General features: G+C 41.2%; 1 protein-coding gene across 1 annotated transcript in view; it reads right to left on the bottom strand.

Moving 5' to 3' along the window:
* Nucleotides 1-14,477, bottom strand: part of SPRED2 (sprouty related EVH1 domain containing 2) — an 83,538-nt gene extending 69,061 nt beyond the window's left edge. Inside the window, exon 1 of the mRNA XM_063316641.1 lies at nt 13,888-14,477. Within this exon, the coding sequence (XP_063172711.1) occupies nt 13,888-13,934 (47 nt within the window). The 5' untranslated portion in view covers nt 13,935-14,477. The remainder of the gene's footprint in view (nt 1-13,887) is intronic.
* Nucleotides 14,478-20,230: the final 5,753 nt, after the last annotated feature.

Below are 20,230 nucleotides of genomic sequence, written 5' to 3'. Positions count from 1 at the left end.
ATTTGAGGATTCAACTGTGAAACTATAATTTGTTACACAACTCCAAATATCTATTCTTGTAGGATCAGACCACAGCCCATATAAAAAGCCACTCAAAATATCCTTAAATGCCAAATAAAAAAGCAGCTTTGTTGATGTTTAAATTTGTGGATCCTGAAACTGAGCATCAACGTAACTTATTTCCTAATAGTACTAAGCACTGAGATACAGTATAGTATATCCATCTGCGAAAATCCCATACTTCATTTCAGTAATCCTTCCAGGAACCCTGTAAAGTGAGTCAGGAGGGATAGTAGCCTTGCAAGTTCTGGTATGGGATGAATTATTTAGGCCAGGTTACAAATCTGGCAAGAGTAACATATTTTCACTATAAACAGCATGTGGCAATACTGTAATGTCTTCCACCTTTCATATAGGCAAGTTATACATACACAAAGATCTACAGAAGCTTACTGCTGATGTGTTAGATTACAAATGCTTCCATTTGGGAGGTGGTGGTGGGGAGTTTTCTCCCAGGCAAGTTGGAAAGCAAATCCCTTGCCAAAGGTTTCATGTTCTTAAAAGGGATCAACATACGCATTGAGGCTGTGTTCTTTCCTGTGAGGAAGAATTCGTGGTTGCAATATCATGTTGTTGTCCTGTCCTATTTTCTTCTTCAGGCAGTTTGCCAAATGCAGAAGTGCCAAGTACAATTATAGGAAGTATTGCTTATGCTAATGAACTTTCAGGTTGCCAAATGAAAAAAAAAATGTTGCTTTGTTTGTTGATATTTGCAGACAATCTCAGTCCAACAGCCAGAAAAATTCACTTTTTGCTGTTGTTAACAAGCTATATTCCTGCAGTGAATCTACTTATTTGCTGACCTCAGCTCTACGGCTGTTCATGTTGGTAGGCCAGGCTGCCATTGTGTGCAATGAAAAATTTTAAAAGTTCAAAAGTTATTCTCTTAGTCTACTTTTCTGAGGATGTCTGTTAGCATTCATGACAGGCTACTGTTCCATTGCATTTGTGGCCCTACCATGTATAAAACAAGTGAGCAATTTTCCTGCGGCAGTATACTGAAATTTCTGAATTACAACCCACCTGAAATGTTCTGATAAAACATTCCAAGCAGGGTTATTTTGTTTCAAGCAGATCAATCTTTTTACATACATTTGTGCATGCCCCACAAGTTTACCCTTCCAGTATTCAAAAAAGTTCATTCTAAAAAAAAATGTGGGATCTCCTCCTTTGGCACAATCTTCTTACTGTAAGATTAAGTGAGAGTGGGAAGGCCATAGAAGAGAGAGGGTACAGCAAGGACCACTTTCAAATCTCCCTGATCCAGAATACCTGAGATGGAATTGTAGCTCCAAAAAAGACACTGCCAAACCCAAAAAGTGTTTAACTCTTCCCACGACTACTCAGTGGCATTTTCTATCAATGCTGTGATATTTCCTAGCGATAATACCCATACAGAGATTGAAGATAATTCTGCAACGTTTTTAATTTGCTCTTGAAAAACCTGACACAAAAAGCTTATATGAACCTTTGTGTGCTGCATCTCTCTCTCTCTTGAAAAACTGCACCATTTTTCCCCCGTACTAAACAGTATTATACAATGTGGAGCAATGAGGTTTTTTTTAAACAGACATGGCCTTAATTAGGAAAAAAAATCCACATTCTGTACTCGTTCAGGGACAAAAAAAAATTCAGCAAATCCACCCCCCTTCAATACTACACAGTGTTCAAAAGTATAAAGGATATATTGCCATCTATTTTTACAGCTTTGTATTGCTGAAAGCAGAACTGGAGTTTGCATTTTGTAATCCAAAGCAGATACTTAACTCTAGACGCCATATCCTCCTTTACATTTGTAGGTTAGCACCTTTCCTGCTACCAGCACAGCTTTCAATTCCAGCTCTACTTAGTCAAGATACGACCTCTGATAGCTGATTAAAGCTCACCAACTCAGCAGAGGCAGATATGGACCTGAAATGGGAAGTGTACAAATGTAGCCTTTTTGCCTGTGTTTACCCAGACTCTGTTGACTTACTTGCCTACATCCAAGCAATACAGTTCTGTGAAAAAGTGTTTGCCCCTTTCAGATATTCTGAATCTTAGCCCATCTTTGCTACCAAATGTTAGCAAGTTTTTATACGGATCCAACTAATATAGAAAGAGAGCTGAGTAAGCAAGAAGCACAACGTTGGATACTTCTTTAATTTATTTCATAAACCAAGTCATCCAACATGCCACACTGTGCCAGTGTGGAAAAGTAACCATTCCCGTTAAATTAAGTAACTTGTTGCACCACCTTTACCCACAACAACTGCAATTAAACACTTCCTAGAATTGATATCAGTTTCCCATATCCCGTTGTAGGAACTGTTTCTTCCATGGTAAAATGCTTCAACTCAGTAATATTTGCAGGATTTTTAGCATCAACTGCTCATTTTGGGCCCTGCCACAACATGTCCATAGAATTTAGGTCTGGATCTTGGTCATTCCAAAATATTCAATTTGTTCTTCATCTTTCTCTTGTTGGCTTGCTTGTATTTTAGATCTTGCTTATATTACATGATCTTGCTCCACAACCCACTTGTTTTTCCACTGATGGACATATGTCTGATCTTCTCCTGTAGAATTCTCTGATAAAATCAGGCTTCATATTCCCTGCAATGATGGCAAATTGTCCAGGTTCTCAAGAAGCAAAGAACCCTAAAACCATCATCTTACCACCTCCATGTTAACAATTGGTATGTTTTTATTCTGACATGCAATGTTTAGCTTTTGACAAACGTAACAACACCCATGTAGGCTGAGGTCTGGAGGGTCACCCAGGTTGTTTTTGGCAAACTTGAAAGGACATTACTAGTGAAAAAGATACACAGTTATTTTGTAAAACCAGATTTTGAAGCCTAATATGAATAGCTGGAGTTTTGCACCATCTAATATTGTAATTCTTAGGTTTTTCCTACTATATACTAATAATAAAATGAGAAAAGCCTGAAACATTTAAGACTTTCAAAATTAGATTGAAATTCAAAGATTTAGGCTTGTTGCATTTCCACATTAAACTTCATGCCCCGCTGCCAAGGGATGGGACACGAGACAAGCAGAAAAAAATATTTGGGGCCCAGCTACTCCACAGTCTACTATTTGAGGGTTAATGCATTCATCACCTGTATGAGCACTGCTTCAACTTGCAAATCTCTCTCTCACACGCACCTTTATATGTTACAGCTTGAATTCTTAGCAACCCTAGATAGAGCTCCAGGGCATTAACGTTTTATTCATTGCCTACATAAACAGTCAGATTCTTTTCAAGTGTTAAAATACAGGCAGTGAATCTTCCCTTTTTCCATCTTCCTCCCTAAAAGCTCTAAAATTACACTGTTAAAACTTGCTTGTGGAAAACACAAGCTGGGAGGGGGTTTAAGTTTATAGCCCCTGCCTTGTTTCTGAAGATTATTGCCCTGAATACTTTTAAAAAACAGGAAAGTGGAGAAAGAATTTCCACAACTAACTGAAGGACACAGTTTGACCTCTTATGACCTGGACTGTTCCCTCAAACTTTTAAACCGTGCCAAGATCTTGGGAGCAAAGGTAATCCATCATGAGAACATAATTAGAATAGCCAATCATTAATGTACTATGCTGTTTATGCCTTATTTCAGATCAATCCAATGATGCACTTGGAGGCTGCAATACAGGCCAAATCACACTGCTTCTCTCATTTACAAAGTATTTCATGGGTAGCATAAGCACAAGTCCCACCCAGTTATTACATTATCTGCAGTACTCAACACTTCAGGGAGCAAAAAAATCCCCCCTGGTATCTCCCCCCGCATAGCCCATCACTCTAACCACTCTCACACCAGCTCTCAATTCCTTTTCCAGTAAAATTACTGTAAAGGATTCATCTAAGGATTTTCTCCTAGTCGCTCCTTACCATAATTTTCTATAATCTGCACCATAATTTCATATAATTGTAAGGAGCATCTCCCTAAAATGCAATAATAGCTTCATGCATTCACAATACCTAACCATCCCTGGAGGGATGCTATCCTTCCTTTTCTCTACAAATGATTTCCCTTTTTTGCAAAAAGGCCACCCTTTAAAACCAACTGGAGTGTCAACAGCAAAGTGACACAAGGGATCTACTCAGCCACATAGTCATTTCCAGGGCTGTGCAGTGATCCAGATTCAAAGGGGGAAAAGCTGATTCAGAGTGTGTGGGGGCATTTAAATAGCTGTTGACTAACTTCTTAAGGAAGTAGCATCTTTTCCTGGCCTCAGTCATATAGTTGCTGGCAATCTCAGGAAATGAGACATTTAAAATGGTTCTGGCAGGTGCTACACACACACAGTTTCCCCTTTGAATCCAGATCGCTACACAGTGCTATTTATCTCTATCAGCATCTGTCTGAGGTAGAAACTATAATATACTTTGCAAGAAATACTGATTATCAAAACCTTTCAAGACCATCATGACCAACTATGGTCATGCTGCCTTAATGGCAAAACTAGACTAGGCTGCAGTTATATACAGTGTCCATTACAGAAGCCTCTTTCCTATTTCAGGTATTCAATACAAACATCTGCATGCTCTTCTGTTGCATGTGGTTGTTTCAAGTACTTAGGACAAAGTTAGTTGCTCAACCGTGGGGGAAAAAAACCACTTGTCCAAAGAAAGAATAAGACTTCTACCAACTTATCCAAAGCCAAAGCATTTTAGACATTACAAAATAAAAATAAACACAAAATAAATTTAATCAGTTACAGTACTTGATTAAATGCTCTCTTAGCACCCTGCAGTTTAAACAGTCAGCCGTGAGCTGGATTTTTGTTCTGGAGATAAGGCATTTCAACAATTGTCACACTTATACTTCCCAGTACTGTGTTTCCTGCCTTAAAAGCACGGACTGATGTCATGACAGCAGGACACAGCAGGGGTCCAGCTACACAGCCAAAACTCAGGATGATAAATAGAGCTGGGTAGTAATCACTACTCCAAAGCCATTCATAACTTTTCATAAGGCATTGCTGCCTGTGAACGGGAGATAAAACTGATGCCGCAAAGCAATCGGAAATAATATGAACGAGCACAATGCTGGGCTCTGGAACCAATGAGGAAAGTGGAGCATGAAATGTCTTCTTGCCAAAGGGAAAAAAGCTGTAGAAGGCAGCTGCTGAAGTGCATGTCCTCCCACTCATGTAACAGAAGCTTCATGCATCAAGGGAAATCTTGGTTTTGAAGTATTTTAAAAAGGCCGAGATAAAAGCTAACTGGCTGATAGTGAATTCCCCCATTTATACCTCACTTCAGCCAAGAACTCACCCAGTCGGCCTTAAGAAACCGCCTTGCCTTTCATCCATGTACGGCAATAAGTGTAGCCTATGCTGTTTAAGGATGCACAAAGCGTAGTAAAAGCTACATAGAACCATCTCAAACACCTTTGTAGAGCATCAATCCTTTTTACACAGTTTCAAGCATGTAGTGATTAAACTTATTTCTCTTATCAACTTTTCAGACAATACAATTATTAATAGTGAACAAACAAAAAGGTGTCTCCTTTTCAATTACTTGCAGCTTTCTAGGTAACAGTCTGGAAATGACTTGCCATGGCAGATTCCTAAGCAGTTCCCATCAACATTTCAGGGATCTAGGAAGATTTACCTGTCAATGATTATTTGTGGCTATCATTGATATTCTCCTTTCTTTTCCTTGCACTGAAGCATTTGTGGCCAACATCATCTTACTGTTCTTGCATCCTCTTACAAACAGACTAGTGAAAAAGAGGTATTTCTGCTGGGTATACAGAATGAGAAAAGAATGCTGGGGGGAAACAGGAACACTCAAGTGTCTATGAAAGGGGAAATGGAATTCCGAGAATTCAAATCCAATGTTTATGAGCTTCTGTAAGGCTAGCATCATAAAAGAAAGCTACCTGGGGAGCTAGAGATCAAACCACAAGACTGGTTCAGACACAACACTAACACAGTTTGGCACTTCAAGAACAAACTTTTATCTATTCTTTGTGCCTCCTTTGCTGCAGTCAGAAAGACTCAGAAGCATGATATGTGAACCTAGAACGTACTATACTGTCTAGTAAGACAGCTAGCATCTAGACCTCTCAAAGATCACTTTATCTGAAACTTAAGCAAACATGATTTAAGTGTCTTACATCATTTTAGCACTATTTACTTCTAGCTACTTTATTTTTAAAAGAAGCAGACAATAATTATCTTAAAACATTAGGATAATATAATCATCCCTATAGCAGCAACATAGCTCTTACAAACATATAAAGAGCAACACATGACAATTTCATGACTAAATTTCATGATTACTTTCTCAGGTGCATTCTACAGGGTACAACAACTAATTTAGATTCCTGAACAAGTGCCTCTATAAGTAGCACATCTTCAACCCAAACATCTGTTTTTCCTATGTGAGATTGGGAGTCCATTAAAGGATTCACATTGCAAAAAGAGTTGCTTTTTTAAAATTCACTTTCTGAGGCACATCAGAATCCCATTATACTCTAAGCAAGTCAAGTATGTTTGGGTAGGAGTTTTTGACATTTACCTTTTATGTAAATAGTTATTGCTTATTTTCTCTACTTCTAGAGAAGTTCATCCCATACCCTGTTCCTGTTCAAACAAAGATCAAGTGGAAACAGACTCCATCCAGCATATAATTCTCTTCATTTGGGTTTGCTGAGTAGTTTTGTTGGGACTGAGCTTTGTGTGGTAGGCGGCAGTATTGCAACTGAAACTCTCCCCACGACCCCAGTTCGAACTCAGCAGAAGTTGGTTTCTTAGGTAGCCGACTCAGGTCGACTCAGCCTTCCATCCTTCCGAGGCTGGTAAAATGAGTACCAGCTCGTTGGGGGAAAGGTAATTACAACTGGGGAAGGCAATGGCAAACCACCCCGCTCCATAGTCTGCCAAGAAAACGTTGCAAAAGCGGCGTCCCCCAAGAAAATGACTTGGGGACCTTTCTTCTTCTTTCTTCTTTTGTTGGGATAGCAAGTGGACTATAGTATTTTTCTGGCTGGCCTCCTGTCACTATGGGTTCCAAATCAAAAGTGGGCCTTAGAACATTTTTTCATAATTCAGTTCTTCAGAGCAACTTCATTCTTCTTTTCCCCCATGTCTATTGTCATGGCCAAAACCAGAGACACATGCATAATTATGATTTAAGTGTTGTAAGTTATGGCTGAAAAGGAACTTGGCTGTGCTAGTTGCTTGCATTATTTAATGTAAAACCATAGCTGAGGCTAGGAAAGTAGTTGTTCTAGACAGCAACCACACAAAGAGCAAACTAAGCTTTATTGAAATCAGTATTATATCTGCCATGGGCCAATATTCAGATGTGAGGTATTAATCAGCTTACAGTTGTGTGATGGGGAAAGATAACTAGTAGGGAGAGGGTGTGTGCAAATATTCATATGCACATGTGTCTATATCTTGTATGCTAAAGGCTATTCCACATTTTGTTCAGCAAGAATCCAAAACAAGTAGACCATATGGGAATATTGCAAGAGTCAAAGTGCCTGCAGCCTTCAGGGCCAAAAGGTTTTCCTATCCGTGGTCCAAATTTATACACCAGCCATCTGTCATTTTGGTGTAGTGGTTAAGGCATCAGGCTAGAAACCGGGAGACCGGAAGTTCTAGTCCTGCCTTAGGCACAAAGCCAGCTGGGTGATCTTGGGCCAGTCACTCTCTCTCAGCCCTAGGAAGCAAGCAATGGCAAACCACTTCCAAAATCTTGTCAACAAAACTGCAGGGACTTGTCCAGGAGTCAACACTGACTCAAAGGCACACACACATCTATCATTACATTAGTTGCCCTTTATTCACAATGTCCTTCCCTGATCTGGAGCTCTTTGGAGGTGCTCAACTGGAATTTTTATCAGCCTGATAACCATGTTGGCTGTAAGCAATCATTTAATACACCAGGTGGGCTCCAGGTTGGGAATGACTTATTGTGTGGATGATCTTCATGTTCAAGATTTGCAATTAATTTAAAGTGGTTTGGGTACGACGCAAATCTAATACCAGAAAGGAGAGAAAGGAATTCTAAAAGTATCTGATTTAAGAATCAATTATCCAAGATGCCCTTTTACAAAAACCTTCCCTCCAGCAATTAGAAACATTGTCCCCATTTCTCAAAGAAAAAACAACTCAAAAGCTATTAGATGCAGGTGTTACTCATTAAAAAACAATATAGATGTATAGAACATTAAACGTTCCATCAGAGACCAGGTTTCTGAGGCTAGAAGAGCTTATATACATCACAGGCAAGAGAAGGAAGCACACTCTTCTACAGTGGACCTCAGCCAAAAATATGCACACATACATCGCCCCACAAAGGAAAGCCTTGATTTCCTTCCAAGTAGCTGAAAGTAGTGTACATGTAGCAAGTTTCAGGACCAAATCTGCCACGATTCCGACACTTCCTAGAAACTCTCCTCCCTTTTTTTTCATGCTTCTTTCATATCACACAGGAAATTCCCATGGGCAAGAACATACTTGCCACATACAGAAACCTTACACCGGGCAGCTTTACAGTCTACAGAACAAGAATCCAAAGCAGGGGATGTCACAAGGTCCCTGGTAAGTTAGTGGAGTGTGTGTCTGCATGTGAAAGGGAATGAATGGGCAAGAGAGTCAGACACAAACATACAAACAACCCAGCTTACTGCTGAGACACATATACAGCAAGCCCTGCTGATGGTGTTGAATTGTACAATTGCTCCAGTAGTTAACTGCATGCAACTGAATTCCATTTATGTCTTCAACTACAGGCTATAATAATGCTACAACTCCTTTCCTTCCTGTTAAAGATTTCTTATACATTAAACACTAATGCACAAAACAAGGTTAACTTTGTCGCCCAGGACTGATGTTGATAGGACAAGCTTGTTTTGAAGGAATACACCAACTCTGATGGAGTCACCCTGGAATAAATTGCAGAATTGCAATCTGACAGTTTATTTTACATTGGAAAGGGGATAGATGAAATGGAAACTACCAAATTAAATGCCAGCTGACAATCACAATTTGAAGGTATGAAAGATGTCCTACAGAAATATCTACCAGGAGACCACACAACACTGCAAGGGGAAGCAAGGAACTTTTACACCGTGCAATCTAATGCCCAGTTCTCTGCAAACAACTGAACTGAATTTAGTGGGACTTTCTACTAAGGCATGCATACATTTTATCTGTTATTTCCTCATTGTCGCCTTAGTGAAATTAGCAACATTGGACTTCTATATTTTTCCAACTGGAGTCTTTTAGGAATATTTATGTTACATGTTACCAACTTCAAAATTTTTAAGAGTTTGACACATTTTAATGGTGTTATCACATCAGCTTAGGTGGCTGAAACATAAATATCAAAACACAGTTGCACTGAGTGCTGAGAGAATGAACTGAGTATCCCTCTCTAAGCATTTATATACCCATAGTACTATAGGACAGAGATTTGCAAACTTTTTCAGGCAGTGGAACTATTAGTTAAGATATCGATATATTCCCAGGACCTGATTGAAAGGCAGAACTCTTAGTGGTAGAAAATTGGCTGCATTAGAATTTCATGCCCTTAGTCTCAGAGAACCCCATAAAGTTCTCACAGAACCTCAGGGTTCTATGGTGAAACCCCCTATTATGGGCGATAACTTCATGGGCAGTAATGATATAATCAGCTTCTAAAATGTATTCACTATTTTTTTCAGAAAAGGAAATAAAATTGAAGCTGACCAGTAACCAAACCTTTACAAGAAAATACATTAAAGCTGATCAATAATCTCATTTTTCCAACCTACTATTTAAGTGGCATGTTGGTAAGACTGAGCTGTTAAAGTATTAATGTTCCAATTCCTCTCTAACTGTAGTTGACATAATACACCATGAGGAAATGTCTTGCACTGTTTTTCTGGGGATAAATGAAATGATGTGATCAGGTCACATCACATGGTGTCCTGTAACATATGTAAGAGTCAGAGGTTTGCTACTAACTTTCGATCATTTTGATAAACGATCAAAAATAATGCTGACTAAATGATATCCAAACGTCAAAACACTTCAGCTGTGCTCATATGTTTCTTCTTGCCAAGCCAGGCCAATCTCAACATGATGGGATGTCCTGGAACAGAAACATTTGGCTTATGAAAAGCAATAGGAAGAGCCACAGAGATGTAGCATATAAACCTATTACAGCAGAGGGAGATAAAATTTAAACTCTCAAAATCCTCATATTATTAGAGAGAAACTTGGGAAAATATTGGCAAAAATGGCTGCTTAGATGTTAGAACAGTAAGCAAAAGAAATGGGGATAGTTTAATTTTCAAATATAATGCAGACCACCAGGTTTATGGTACCAAAAACATAATACTAAAAACATACAATGTAAGATGGCTGTAGCTCACTAGTTCATTATGCATTGTCAATACAGCCCACTGTTGCTGTACAAATTTGCTCATCCTGATTTTACCATTCCTGGGAGTTGGATTTATATGTTTTCATTACAGCATGTTCTATATTATACACAAATGCTAAAAATTGTGGCTTACAGCAGACAAATCTCCTAACTTGCTGCTGCCAGGACTAAAATAGTTCTGGCCATCGGTGGAAATGACTAGGCTATCGTTTATATCCTCATCTTGTATCCATGCCAGACAGGTTTGTGTCAAAGTGCCTCCTAGAAAACGGTCAAGGAGCTTTGCAGTTTTCTTGGCCCCACAAAATATGCAGCATGTTTTGTGGTTGTTGCCCAAACCTGTGGCTTTTGCCAACACATAAAATACAACATAGGCACCTTGCTGCAGGTATTATATTCACAGGTTTCTGTATTTTATTTAGCTCTTCATTTAGGCTACATTTACTTACATGCAGGCAGATGGAATGCTAGATGACTTTACTCCAGTGAGCACTAGTTTCAGCTTAGGAGTAAGCCACCAAGGTAAGTAAAAATATTTAACGAGTATTAAACAAAAATTATTACTTTTGCTACAGTCTCAGGTATGTTTTGCAAGGAGATTCTTCAGATGAAAAATCAAGGCAGCCACCCACAGAAAATGTTTGGATGCAAGTCAGCCTCTGTTTTCTAGCTGCAGACTATTGTTTGGTTCCAGATCTACAATACTGAAGTGCAACACTGAAATATACAATAGCATTAAAATATACCACGCTAGGACCACCACCACCCCACCAATATACGCAAGGCCTTCACTTCTCAGCCTTATCTACTGCTCACTTATATAGGGGTAGAGCTTTTTTTCAACTCAGAAGTTCCAGTTGTTTCCACATTTCTCACTCTGGTGGTAGGGAGAAGGGAGAGAAAGAGGGAAGTGACAAGAAGATACAGTGCCGCCAAGCCACTGCAGAGCCAGGATTTCTAAGTTGTCTTCTATGAGCATCTTTCATTTTCCCACTCTAAGAAAAACTAGGATGGCCAGTCTAAAAAATGCTACTCTCTAAGTCTACCCAGAAGTCACGAACCCAAGTCACTATGTCCAGAAGCTGTCTGAGAAATGCTGCAAGTTGCAGCCTAAACATGCTTGCCGGGGAGCAGCGACAAACAAACATCGTGAGCAAGACTGAACAGCCTACTGACATCACAGCAGAGCAACCAAGACCTTGTACTGTTTCAGGCCCAGAACCCATTTTGTCTCACTTGGGCTGTGCTCACACAACACAGTACTGATGGTTCATTTAACTTTGTGTGTGTGTGTGTGTTGTCTTCAAGTCAGTGTTTGACTCCTGGCAATTGCCTCGACTAGTCCCTGCAGTTTTCTTGGCAAGGTTTTTCAGAAGTGGTTTGCCTCTGCCTGCTTCCTGGGGCTGAGAGAGAGGGACTGACCAAGGTCACCCAGCTGGCTTCGTGCCCAAGGTGGGACTAGAACTCACGTCTCCCAGTTTCTGGCCTGATGCCTTAACCCCTACACCAAACTGGCTCTCACATTTAACTACTGTTCACTGAATTAGCCCAGTTGCTCAGATTCACGCAGTACACTGAACCATAAATGTACCACGCACAAGCCACAAACTAGTCATCTGCATTTCAAACTCAGCCTTGCTCTGTTTCTAGCGTGAAAGGCCATGTTCTTTTTATTTTTATGCTTCTCAATGCTGGGCTCACAGCTGTGTGGCAGCTGCAGATTATATACAGATTGCAGGTGCAAGGAATATTGAAGCAGTCTAAAATATTCCAAAATAGTCCATCTTTGTCAAGCTCAGCCATAAACTGGCAAAGGCATTTATGTAAGAGCTGCTCTTTCCCTCTGGCTCTCCTCCCCCCTTTCCACAAAACTGAATTAGCAACAGCTACATCCTCTCTACGGATGTGCATTTTATAACCTTCACCATCAAGCCTTGCATTAGAAAAACAAGAAAAAAATGTGAGTCACTTCCCATTTCCAGAATGGAAGAGATGCTTTCTTTTAAGCGATAAGTACTATTTAGAGAAAATCCATTTCCTAATCTTTTTGAAGTGTTTCTTATTCCCCCTCCCCCACGTTTCGCCAACAATTCAAGAAAGGTAAGGACAGGCCAGCAGCGCAAGCGAGCGAGTGAATGAACGAAGGCTGAAGGTTACCGGATTTATGAATGTCAGGATCATGTGACAACAACGGGAACCTGTCTTATTCACAAAAAAAGGGAGAAAAGAATCCAGCCATATGCAGCCGGAGGGAGCAAAAACAGCTTAGCCCGAGCCAGACATCGAGAGGGAGTTATACTCCTTGCGGGCGAGCCAGGTCACCTTTTACCACCAAGGAGCCCCACCCCGCCACACAGGCAATTTTAAAGAACGCCGTGCCTCAAAGGAGAGGCGCGGCTGCGGGGAGATTAAGTGTAGACTGGAAGCACGTTGAGATGGGTTTGGTTGGAAGTTAACAAACTTTTACGTGCGCAGACTACCATTAATGGTTTATCCCGCCGTCTCCTCGGCCGCCCCCCCCCCCCATTTCTTCAATTCACACTCTCACAGCCCAAGCGACGTTCCCGACCGGCTACAAGGCTAACAATGAGCTGAACGCAGCAAGGCTGCCGTGCCTAAAATTCTCTCTCCCACCCGCTTCCCCGCAGGGCAGCTTCAGAGTAGCCAAGGCCCAGCCAGGCAAGCACCGCTGCGATCCGCTCCCCCGCCACCGCGCGGGGGGCGGAGGAGAAAGGAGACCCGAAGCCTGCCTGCCTCCCCTCATCTGGCAGCCCGAACCCGCCTTGCAACAGCGATCAAACCTTTTCCCTCCCCCCCCTCCCGAGGTGTCTCTCTCCCACGGTCCGAGCAGACTCCTGGCCTCGGATGGTGTTTTTTATGAATGGAAATGTGGTATGCAAATGAGAGCAAGTCAAGAAAAAAAAAAGAAAGAAATGGCGGATGTGAATGCTGAAAAAAAAAAACCACTAGGCAGGGGAGAAGTGAGAAGTGGGTGCAAGGGGTGGCAGAGAAAGGGGGGACCCCGGCATCAATAGTGACCCTCAAGGCTGAAGTATGAAGAAGAACGCAGATAAGAGAGGGAAAAAACCCGTCTAAACGGATCCTGAAAAAGTCCACCGATACTTCTATCCGCCTCCTCGCCCCCTTGCCAGAGGGGAGCTGTGTAACATTCCCTCTCCGAACACAGCAGGCTGCAGAACCGGGGCGCTGCACGCCCTGCGCCAACGACTCCAGCAACACCAAGAAGTGGGGCGCTGGGGAAGCCAAAGGCTCCCGGCGAGGCGACCCAGACGTGGGATAACCGCAAAGCTTGCACTTCTTTTGCGATCACCCGGGGACTGGGGGCAACACGACTCCCGAGAAAAGCTCGCCACGACCAGATCGAGCACCTCGCCTCACCAGATGTTTACATGCATGCGCCCCCTCCCCCCTTCTGCTCGTCGGACACTTACTCGTCTGGATGGGTTTCCTCGGTCATTTTCTCCCTCTCAAAACTCATCCCCCGCCGCGGGCAGCCCGGCTGCACTTCTTCATTTTTTCTAAGCTTCACATTGAGGGTAAAGAGAAAGAGACCGAGCGAGCTCGAAGGATGCGGGGAGAGACCGCCTCGGCTTCGCTGGAAAGCGGGCGGGCGGAGGGGGGAAGGGGGCAGGGATGGGGAGGGAAAAGGAAGGAAGCCAGGCAGTTTGCTAAGGCCTCGTTGGCTGCCAAGCGCAGGGCTGCGAGAGAGACGGGAGCTGCGACGGAAGGGCGCTCAGCGCGCGGGAAGGCAGCGGGGCGCCGCGTCGGCCAACCCGCCCGGATAGTGCTGCAGCCGGCGGCCCCGTCCGAGCCCCATCGCTGTCTCTTTACTCCATGTTGGATTCTTAGCGCCACCGCCAACAGGAGGAGGAAGCTGGGCGGAAGCGATGACGTTATCCGAGCAGCCCAGCTGCTTTCGGGGAGGGAGAAAGACAGGCAGGCAAGGCGCCAGCTAGCTTCCCTCCCTCAAGATGGTTGGGAGCGAGGAGCCACCGTCCAGGCGCAGAAGGAAGCGGAGGCGACCCAGCCTGGGGTTTGCAAACGCGTCGCAGTCCTCCGCTCCTGCCCCGAGGCCTTACAGACCGCCGCTGGAATCCCTAGACCGAGGGATGCGTCCGGGAGGCGTTCGGCTTCTTTTCCAGCCCTTCATTTGTGCAGCCGGCGGCCTCGTCGTCTTGGCGGGGCGGCGCTGGAGCGAAGGTTGAAGGCCGGCGTCTGCAGCAGGGGTCCGTGGGACGGCGCAACGGGCGGCGCGGGGTCCGGGAAAGCGCTTTTGAGCGCGTGCAGAAGGGGTGTGTTTGGGTGTTTTGAATGGCAGAAGACGCTTTCCACGTGGCTCTTAAGCAGAACTCGAACAAACATTAGGCGCTCAGCAACTCCTTCCTTCCCCTAATCGGGAAAGATTTCTTCCGTGCTCTTTAACCCACACTGCTGGAGAAACAGAAGCAGAATTGCTCAACTCAAGTTTAAAGACGGCCTCCGGAGACCCGAGCAATCCAAATGCAAGGATACAGTTTCCTTCTCTCCTGCCAACGCTTCAACCGGCCTGCTCTTTTTTTTTTTTATACGCGAGTCCACTGCTCTGGGATGCTGTATTTCGATGGCAATGGCAAAATGGAAAAGTAACCTTTGCTAGGCTGCCACAAGCTCCCAGGCTTAGGCCAGGAATTTCCAGTGGAAAGGCTCTCTGACCAGAAATCAGAGCATCCAACTTCCCCATCTGGGTTTTCCCAAAGTGCTGGACTTCATCTCCCACAATCCCAAGCTGACAGGCCTTTGTAGCTAAAGAATATGGGAATCGTTTCAACACCTCTTGAGGATGTCATGCTGGAAAAGGCAACACTGACAGCTCAGTACACTGATTATTAGTTTAATGGATGGCTCCTTGGGGAGTTCCAAGGATAAAATGTTTCCTTTCAAACCCAAGCAAAACTGTACCATTAATACTCTCCACATCCATGTATAGATTGTCCTCAATAAAGGCTTTATTCCTCAAGCCAGGATTAATAAGCAAGACAAGCAATTGATAATAAGCAAGACATGCTCGTTGTAGAAATCTACATGAATGCATTGTTGATAATAGATTTTCCAACTTTAGATTGCTTTGTACAAAACAAAACTACAAAAAACAAACAAACCCTGTGTAACTTCTTTTCATGAGTGTTCAATTTCACATTTCTTCTGGTGTGTTTCTTTTGAAAAGGAGTATTTATGAGGATAATGAGAACTGAATCAAAAGTACTTAACATCAATGAACTTGTGATTAAAAACCCTGGAAGGAGTTAATGACATGAATTAAAGCAATGCCAGAAATGCCTAGCATTGGGTTAAAAAAAACAACAAAAACCAGTTACCTCAATATTTGGGTTTTATAGCAGCAATTTTAGTCGTGTCATATTGATTAAAGCACATCAATGACTTGAATTGAAAAATTAAATAAAGTGGAAACATATTCCATAAGTAGGTTAGCAAAATCCTCTAGCAAGATTGTTTCCACCACTTTGCAATTGATGGTGCATTCCATCTTTTAACATTACCAGGATTTTTATTACTAATGTTAGTGATGGGGAGCGGGGGTCATTGTTACCATGGTGCTAAATAAATTCATAATGAAAATAAAACAGGCAGTAGCATACTGCTAGGGTTGAGTGTTTCATAATAATCTGTATATTTCATAGAAGCTTTTAGTTACCATCTTCAGTATTCAGATGGACTTCTTTGTCTGAGTCTTAGTTTATTTCTTGTTTTCTTAAGTCACAATTGCAAGCTTACATAAAGAGACTTCCCCAAAGGCATGCTGTATATAGAATTTCATGCAGACTAGTAAGTCATGATTGCTATGCATTTTAAATGAACACCATGCAGAGTTATTATCATATAATACTAATTGGCAATTTTGTAAACCTCACATGAATGTACAGTGGTGCCTGCTGTGACCAGCGCCATAGGATTAGCTGTGTCTTATAGGCAATAACTTTTAAGGTGCAAACAGCATGCTTAGCCCATATACTTATCAAAAATGGTTAAAATGTACAACTTCCCTGCTTTAATAAGCAGGGGCTGCCTGACATAGTTCCTTTATAAGTGCAAAGTTGCTTATTTTTTAAGAAGGCATCACTTCAGATTTGTCCCCTGAATCAGATCTGATGGTGATTAATGAAATTAATGGGGCTCTATTCACTCTAATGTAATGTATAAAAAATTGCATACCGCTATCACAAGAATTGTCACGGATACCACTGCTATGACTCCTGAGTGCTGTGTCTGAAGCTTGATAACCACTTCCTCTTGCTTACTTTGTTTCTCTTCACAAGAAATGGCTATTCATAGAGGAGAGGCTCCAGACAAAAGGCTATAATTTCCAGATAAAGTTGAAGCCTGGCATTCTGCACGAGAGAAAAGGAAGGATGGAAATATACCACAAAGCAGAACAGGATTTCTCAGATTCCTGCCTACCTCCTTTCTTTTAAGCCGGCTGTGTGAGAATTTTGCCGGTTAGTGTTTTCTAAAGATGACTAGCTCACAATATATAGTGTTGATGCTGTACAAATTCAGTCATTGATAAAATAACAGTTATGCCTATGACAAAAAAAGAAACAAAAAGGTTAATTCATATTGTGATAAATGTAAAACTGTAACTTGTTTTTCAATTTATTCTACTTAGATATAGAGGAAAAATTTTCCGGTGCAATATATATATATGAGTAGAGTAAATACAATAGGTTGATATAGTACATCAACCTATTAAAATAAGAAAGGAACTAGATATGACTAATACATAAAATTAATGTAATATTATGAATTTGACTAAATTATCTATAATTAGTTCTATTTCTATCTAAATCTATCTATAAATTATAGATAGAGAGCCAGTTTGGTCTAGTGGTTAAGGCACCAGGCTAGAAACCAGGAGGCTGTGAGTTCTAGTCCCACCTTAGGTGTGAAAGCCGGCTGGGTGACCTTGGGCCAGTCGCTCTCTCTCAGCCTAACCCACCTCACAGGGTTGTTGTTGTGGGGAAAAGAGGAGGAGGAAGGAGGATTAGGTATGTTCGCCGCCTTGAGTTATTTATAAAAACAATAAAGTCAGGATAGAAAATAAATAAATAAAAAGAAGCATTCAAATTTATGTTTTAATATGTTCTGAATAGATTCAAAATCATTACAGAATGTATCACTACAAGAAGATTCAAAACTCATTTAATATTCTTTGCTAGAAACTTGGCATCTTTTGCCAGAAACCATTTTATCAAAAGCATTATAGCATTTCGATCACCCACCTCTCTTTCATCCCCCCCCACCATTCTTTTCTTCTTTTTTGGATGCATTACTTACAATTTAATTATTATTAATTTACAAATTGAATTTTTTATAAAGTTAACAATGATCATGGACCTTGCGCAGTCCAAAACTCAACAGATATTAATTAAATCTTTTCTGGAGGGAGAAGGGAATTTAAGCCTTTTTTGGAGGGAGCGAAGAACTTAATTCAACCTGTTTTGGAGGGAGGTGCTTCTTTGTTGCACTGGAGCCTTGTGGGGGGGGGCAGGCCTGCAACTAGGGTTTTTGTCACCTGGGGCACACATGGATTCTGCAACCCCCCCATGGGTTGGTGAGGGAGGTGTTAGCAAGTTTTATTATTCTATTATACATTAAATTAATAAAACATTCAGTATACAAATACTATTTTGGCACCCCACCCCCCCAGTTATGGCCCTGGGGGGTAGTCTGGAGCAGGTTGGTTACCGGTAGAAGGCTGCTTGCCTGCTGTCTGGGGAAAAGGCACAAGCTTGCTTAATTGCAGCACCCCGGGGTGCTTGGGGTGCTTGGGGTTGCTGCAGTGCAGACAGAGAAGGAACTCTTGTCACATGGTGCTCCTGTTCAGTCTGCACTGTGGCAGGGCTAAGAGACCGGCCATGCTGCAGCTAAGCCAAGATGGCGAACCTGTGCAGGACTCCTCATGAGCCCAGTTTTTTTGGTGGTTGGTGAATATTATTATTTAGTTTTAAAATGTTACTATTACCTATTTTTATTTTATTTTGTTAAATATTTCCCAATTGCATTTTAAATTGGTTCAGGCCACACTCGGGAGTGTTGTGGGTTGCATGTGGCCTATGGGCCACATGTTTGGCACCTCTGATCTACACCTTCTCTGGGTTACTAAATAGTGATGCAAGAGCAAAGCAATGATGGGTTTGACCTCTATATAAGGATTATGGATTTATCAAACATGGGAGAGGGGCAGTAAAAATGTTACCCTTCATTGTTGGAAAGAGAATGCAATCCCAGATTTATAATTTTGGATTAGAGATGTGTGTTTGCTTTCTGAACTGGCATTTTACTGATGTAATAGAAAGAACTGTCAATATTATTTTATAGTCAAGGTGTATTGATGAGTTTTAAAGTTAGGCTGGTTTTTTCTCTCCCCCCCCCTTTGTATAGTTGTTTTATTTCTTCTTCATCTTTTTCTCCCCTGCCTCTGTTTAATATACTGTATGTATATATAACTTTTTTTAAAATTAAGCTATGTGGGCTGGGGAGGTCAGCAATTATTGGCCCATTAGGTGATGGCCATGTATATGGAAAATTATGACTTGGAATGTAAGTGGAGTAAAAGGTAAAAACCTGAATTAATGAGAGAAATGAAAAAAAGAAAAGAAAATACATATCTTATGTATCTATGAAACTAAGAGAAAGAAGAAGGGAATAGTAGATCTGAATAAAGATCTTATGGTGTGGAGTTTGTGAATACATACAGGAAACTAAGAATATCGATTTAATTATAAATAAAAGGGCTACTACAATGTATGTCAGATAGTATGAATTTTTATCTAAATCATTGTGGGTGTGTATAAAAATAGGAATGCATAAACTGGTGATACTTGCATGTTAGGCTACAGTGAAAGGTGATCATGGAATTAGGGATTTCTTTTCTACTCCAGGGTTGTGGACTCAATATTCTGGGTATTTTAGAAATTAATGGGGGAAGATTGTATTACATCAAAAAATGTGATTGAAATATATGTTATAAATGTTAGCATGCAAGAAAAAATATGAAAATGAAATTGTAAATACTGTGAGAATGTTGAAAAATGGTAAGGCTTCAGGTGTAGATGGTATAGCTGGAGCAATGATAGATTATGGAATGTTTCACATGAATATAGAATTGAAAGTTGATTCCTGAATGCAGTAAGAACAGAATATGATGCAAGTACAATGTTGTGAGAATAAATGGAGTACTTAACTACTGGTTCAACACTGAGCAGGAAAGAAGATAAGGAAGTGTAATATCCCCTTAGTTGTTTATTATATTTATGGGTAAATGCATAAGGAATACTTGTGGTGGCATTAGAGATATGTTATTTGGGGATGTGCATCTGCATGTAATTTTGTTCATAGAAGATATTATGTTTTTGGCTTTGAACCTGAATGATTTGAAGTAAATATCAAACAGATGGTATGAGGCAACCAAGAGCAGGCATCTGAGTATGAGTGTATGAAAGACCAAGATAATTGTGTTAACAAGGAAAATTGAATAAACAATTGCAAGTAATACATAAGTGGTGAAACATTTAAAAAATAGATAATTGTGTGTACCTTTGTACAATGTTTACTAAAGATGGGGAAATGGATTGAAACATTTTAAGAAATACAAATGCTTATAGAAGAAAATGGGCATTATATGGTCTGTTTTGAGAAATGAATGTCTGTTGAAAGAAGTGAAAATGGCTTTGTAAAAGGGCGTGCTTCTACCTACTTCATTCTGTGGAAGAGAGA

This window comes from Candoia aspera, chromosome 1 (assembly GCF_035149785.1).
Source record: "Candoia aspera isolate rCanAsp1 chromosome 1, rCanAsp1.hap2, whole genome shotgun sequence".
NCBI classification, from domain to species: Eukaryota; Metazoa; Chordata; class Lepidosauria; order Squamata; family Boidae; genus Candoia; species Candoia aspera.
The sequence above is the reverse complement of the archived record's forward strand: the minus strand, read 5'-3'. Positions and strand labels throughout refer to the sequence as shown.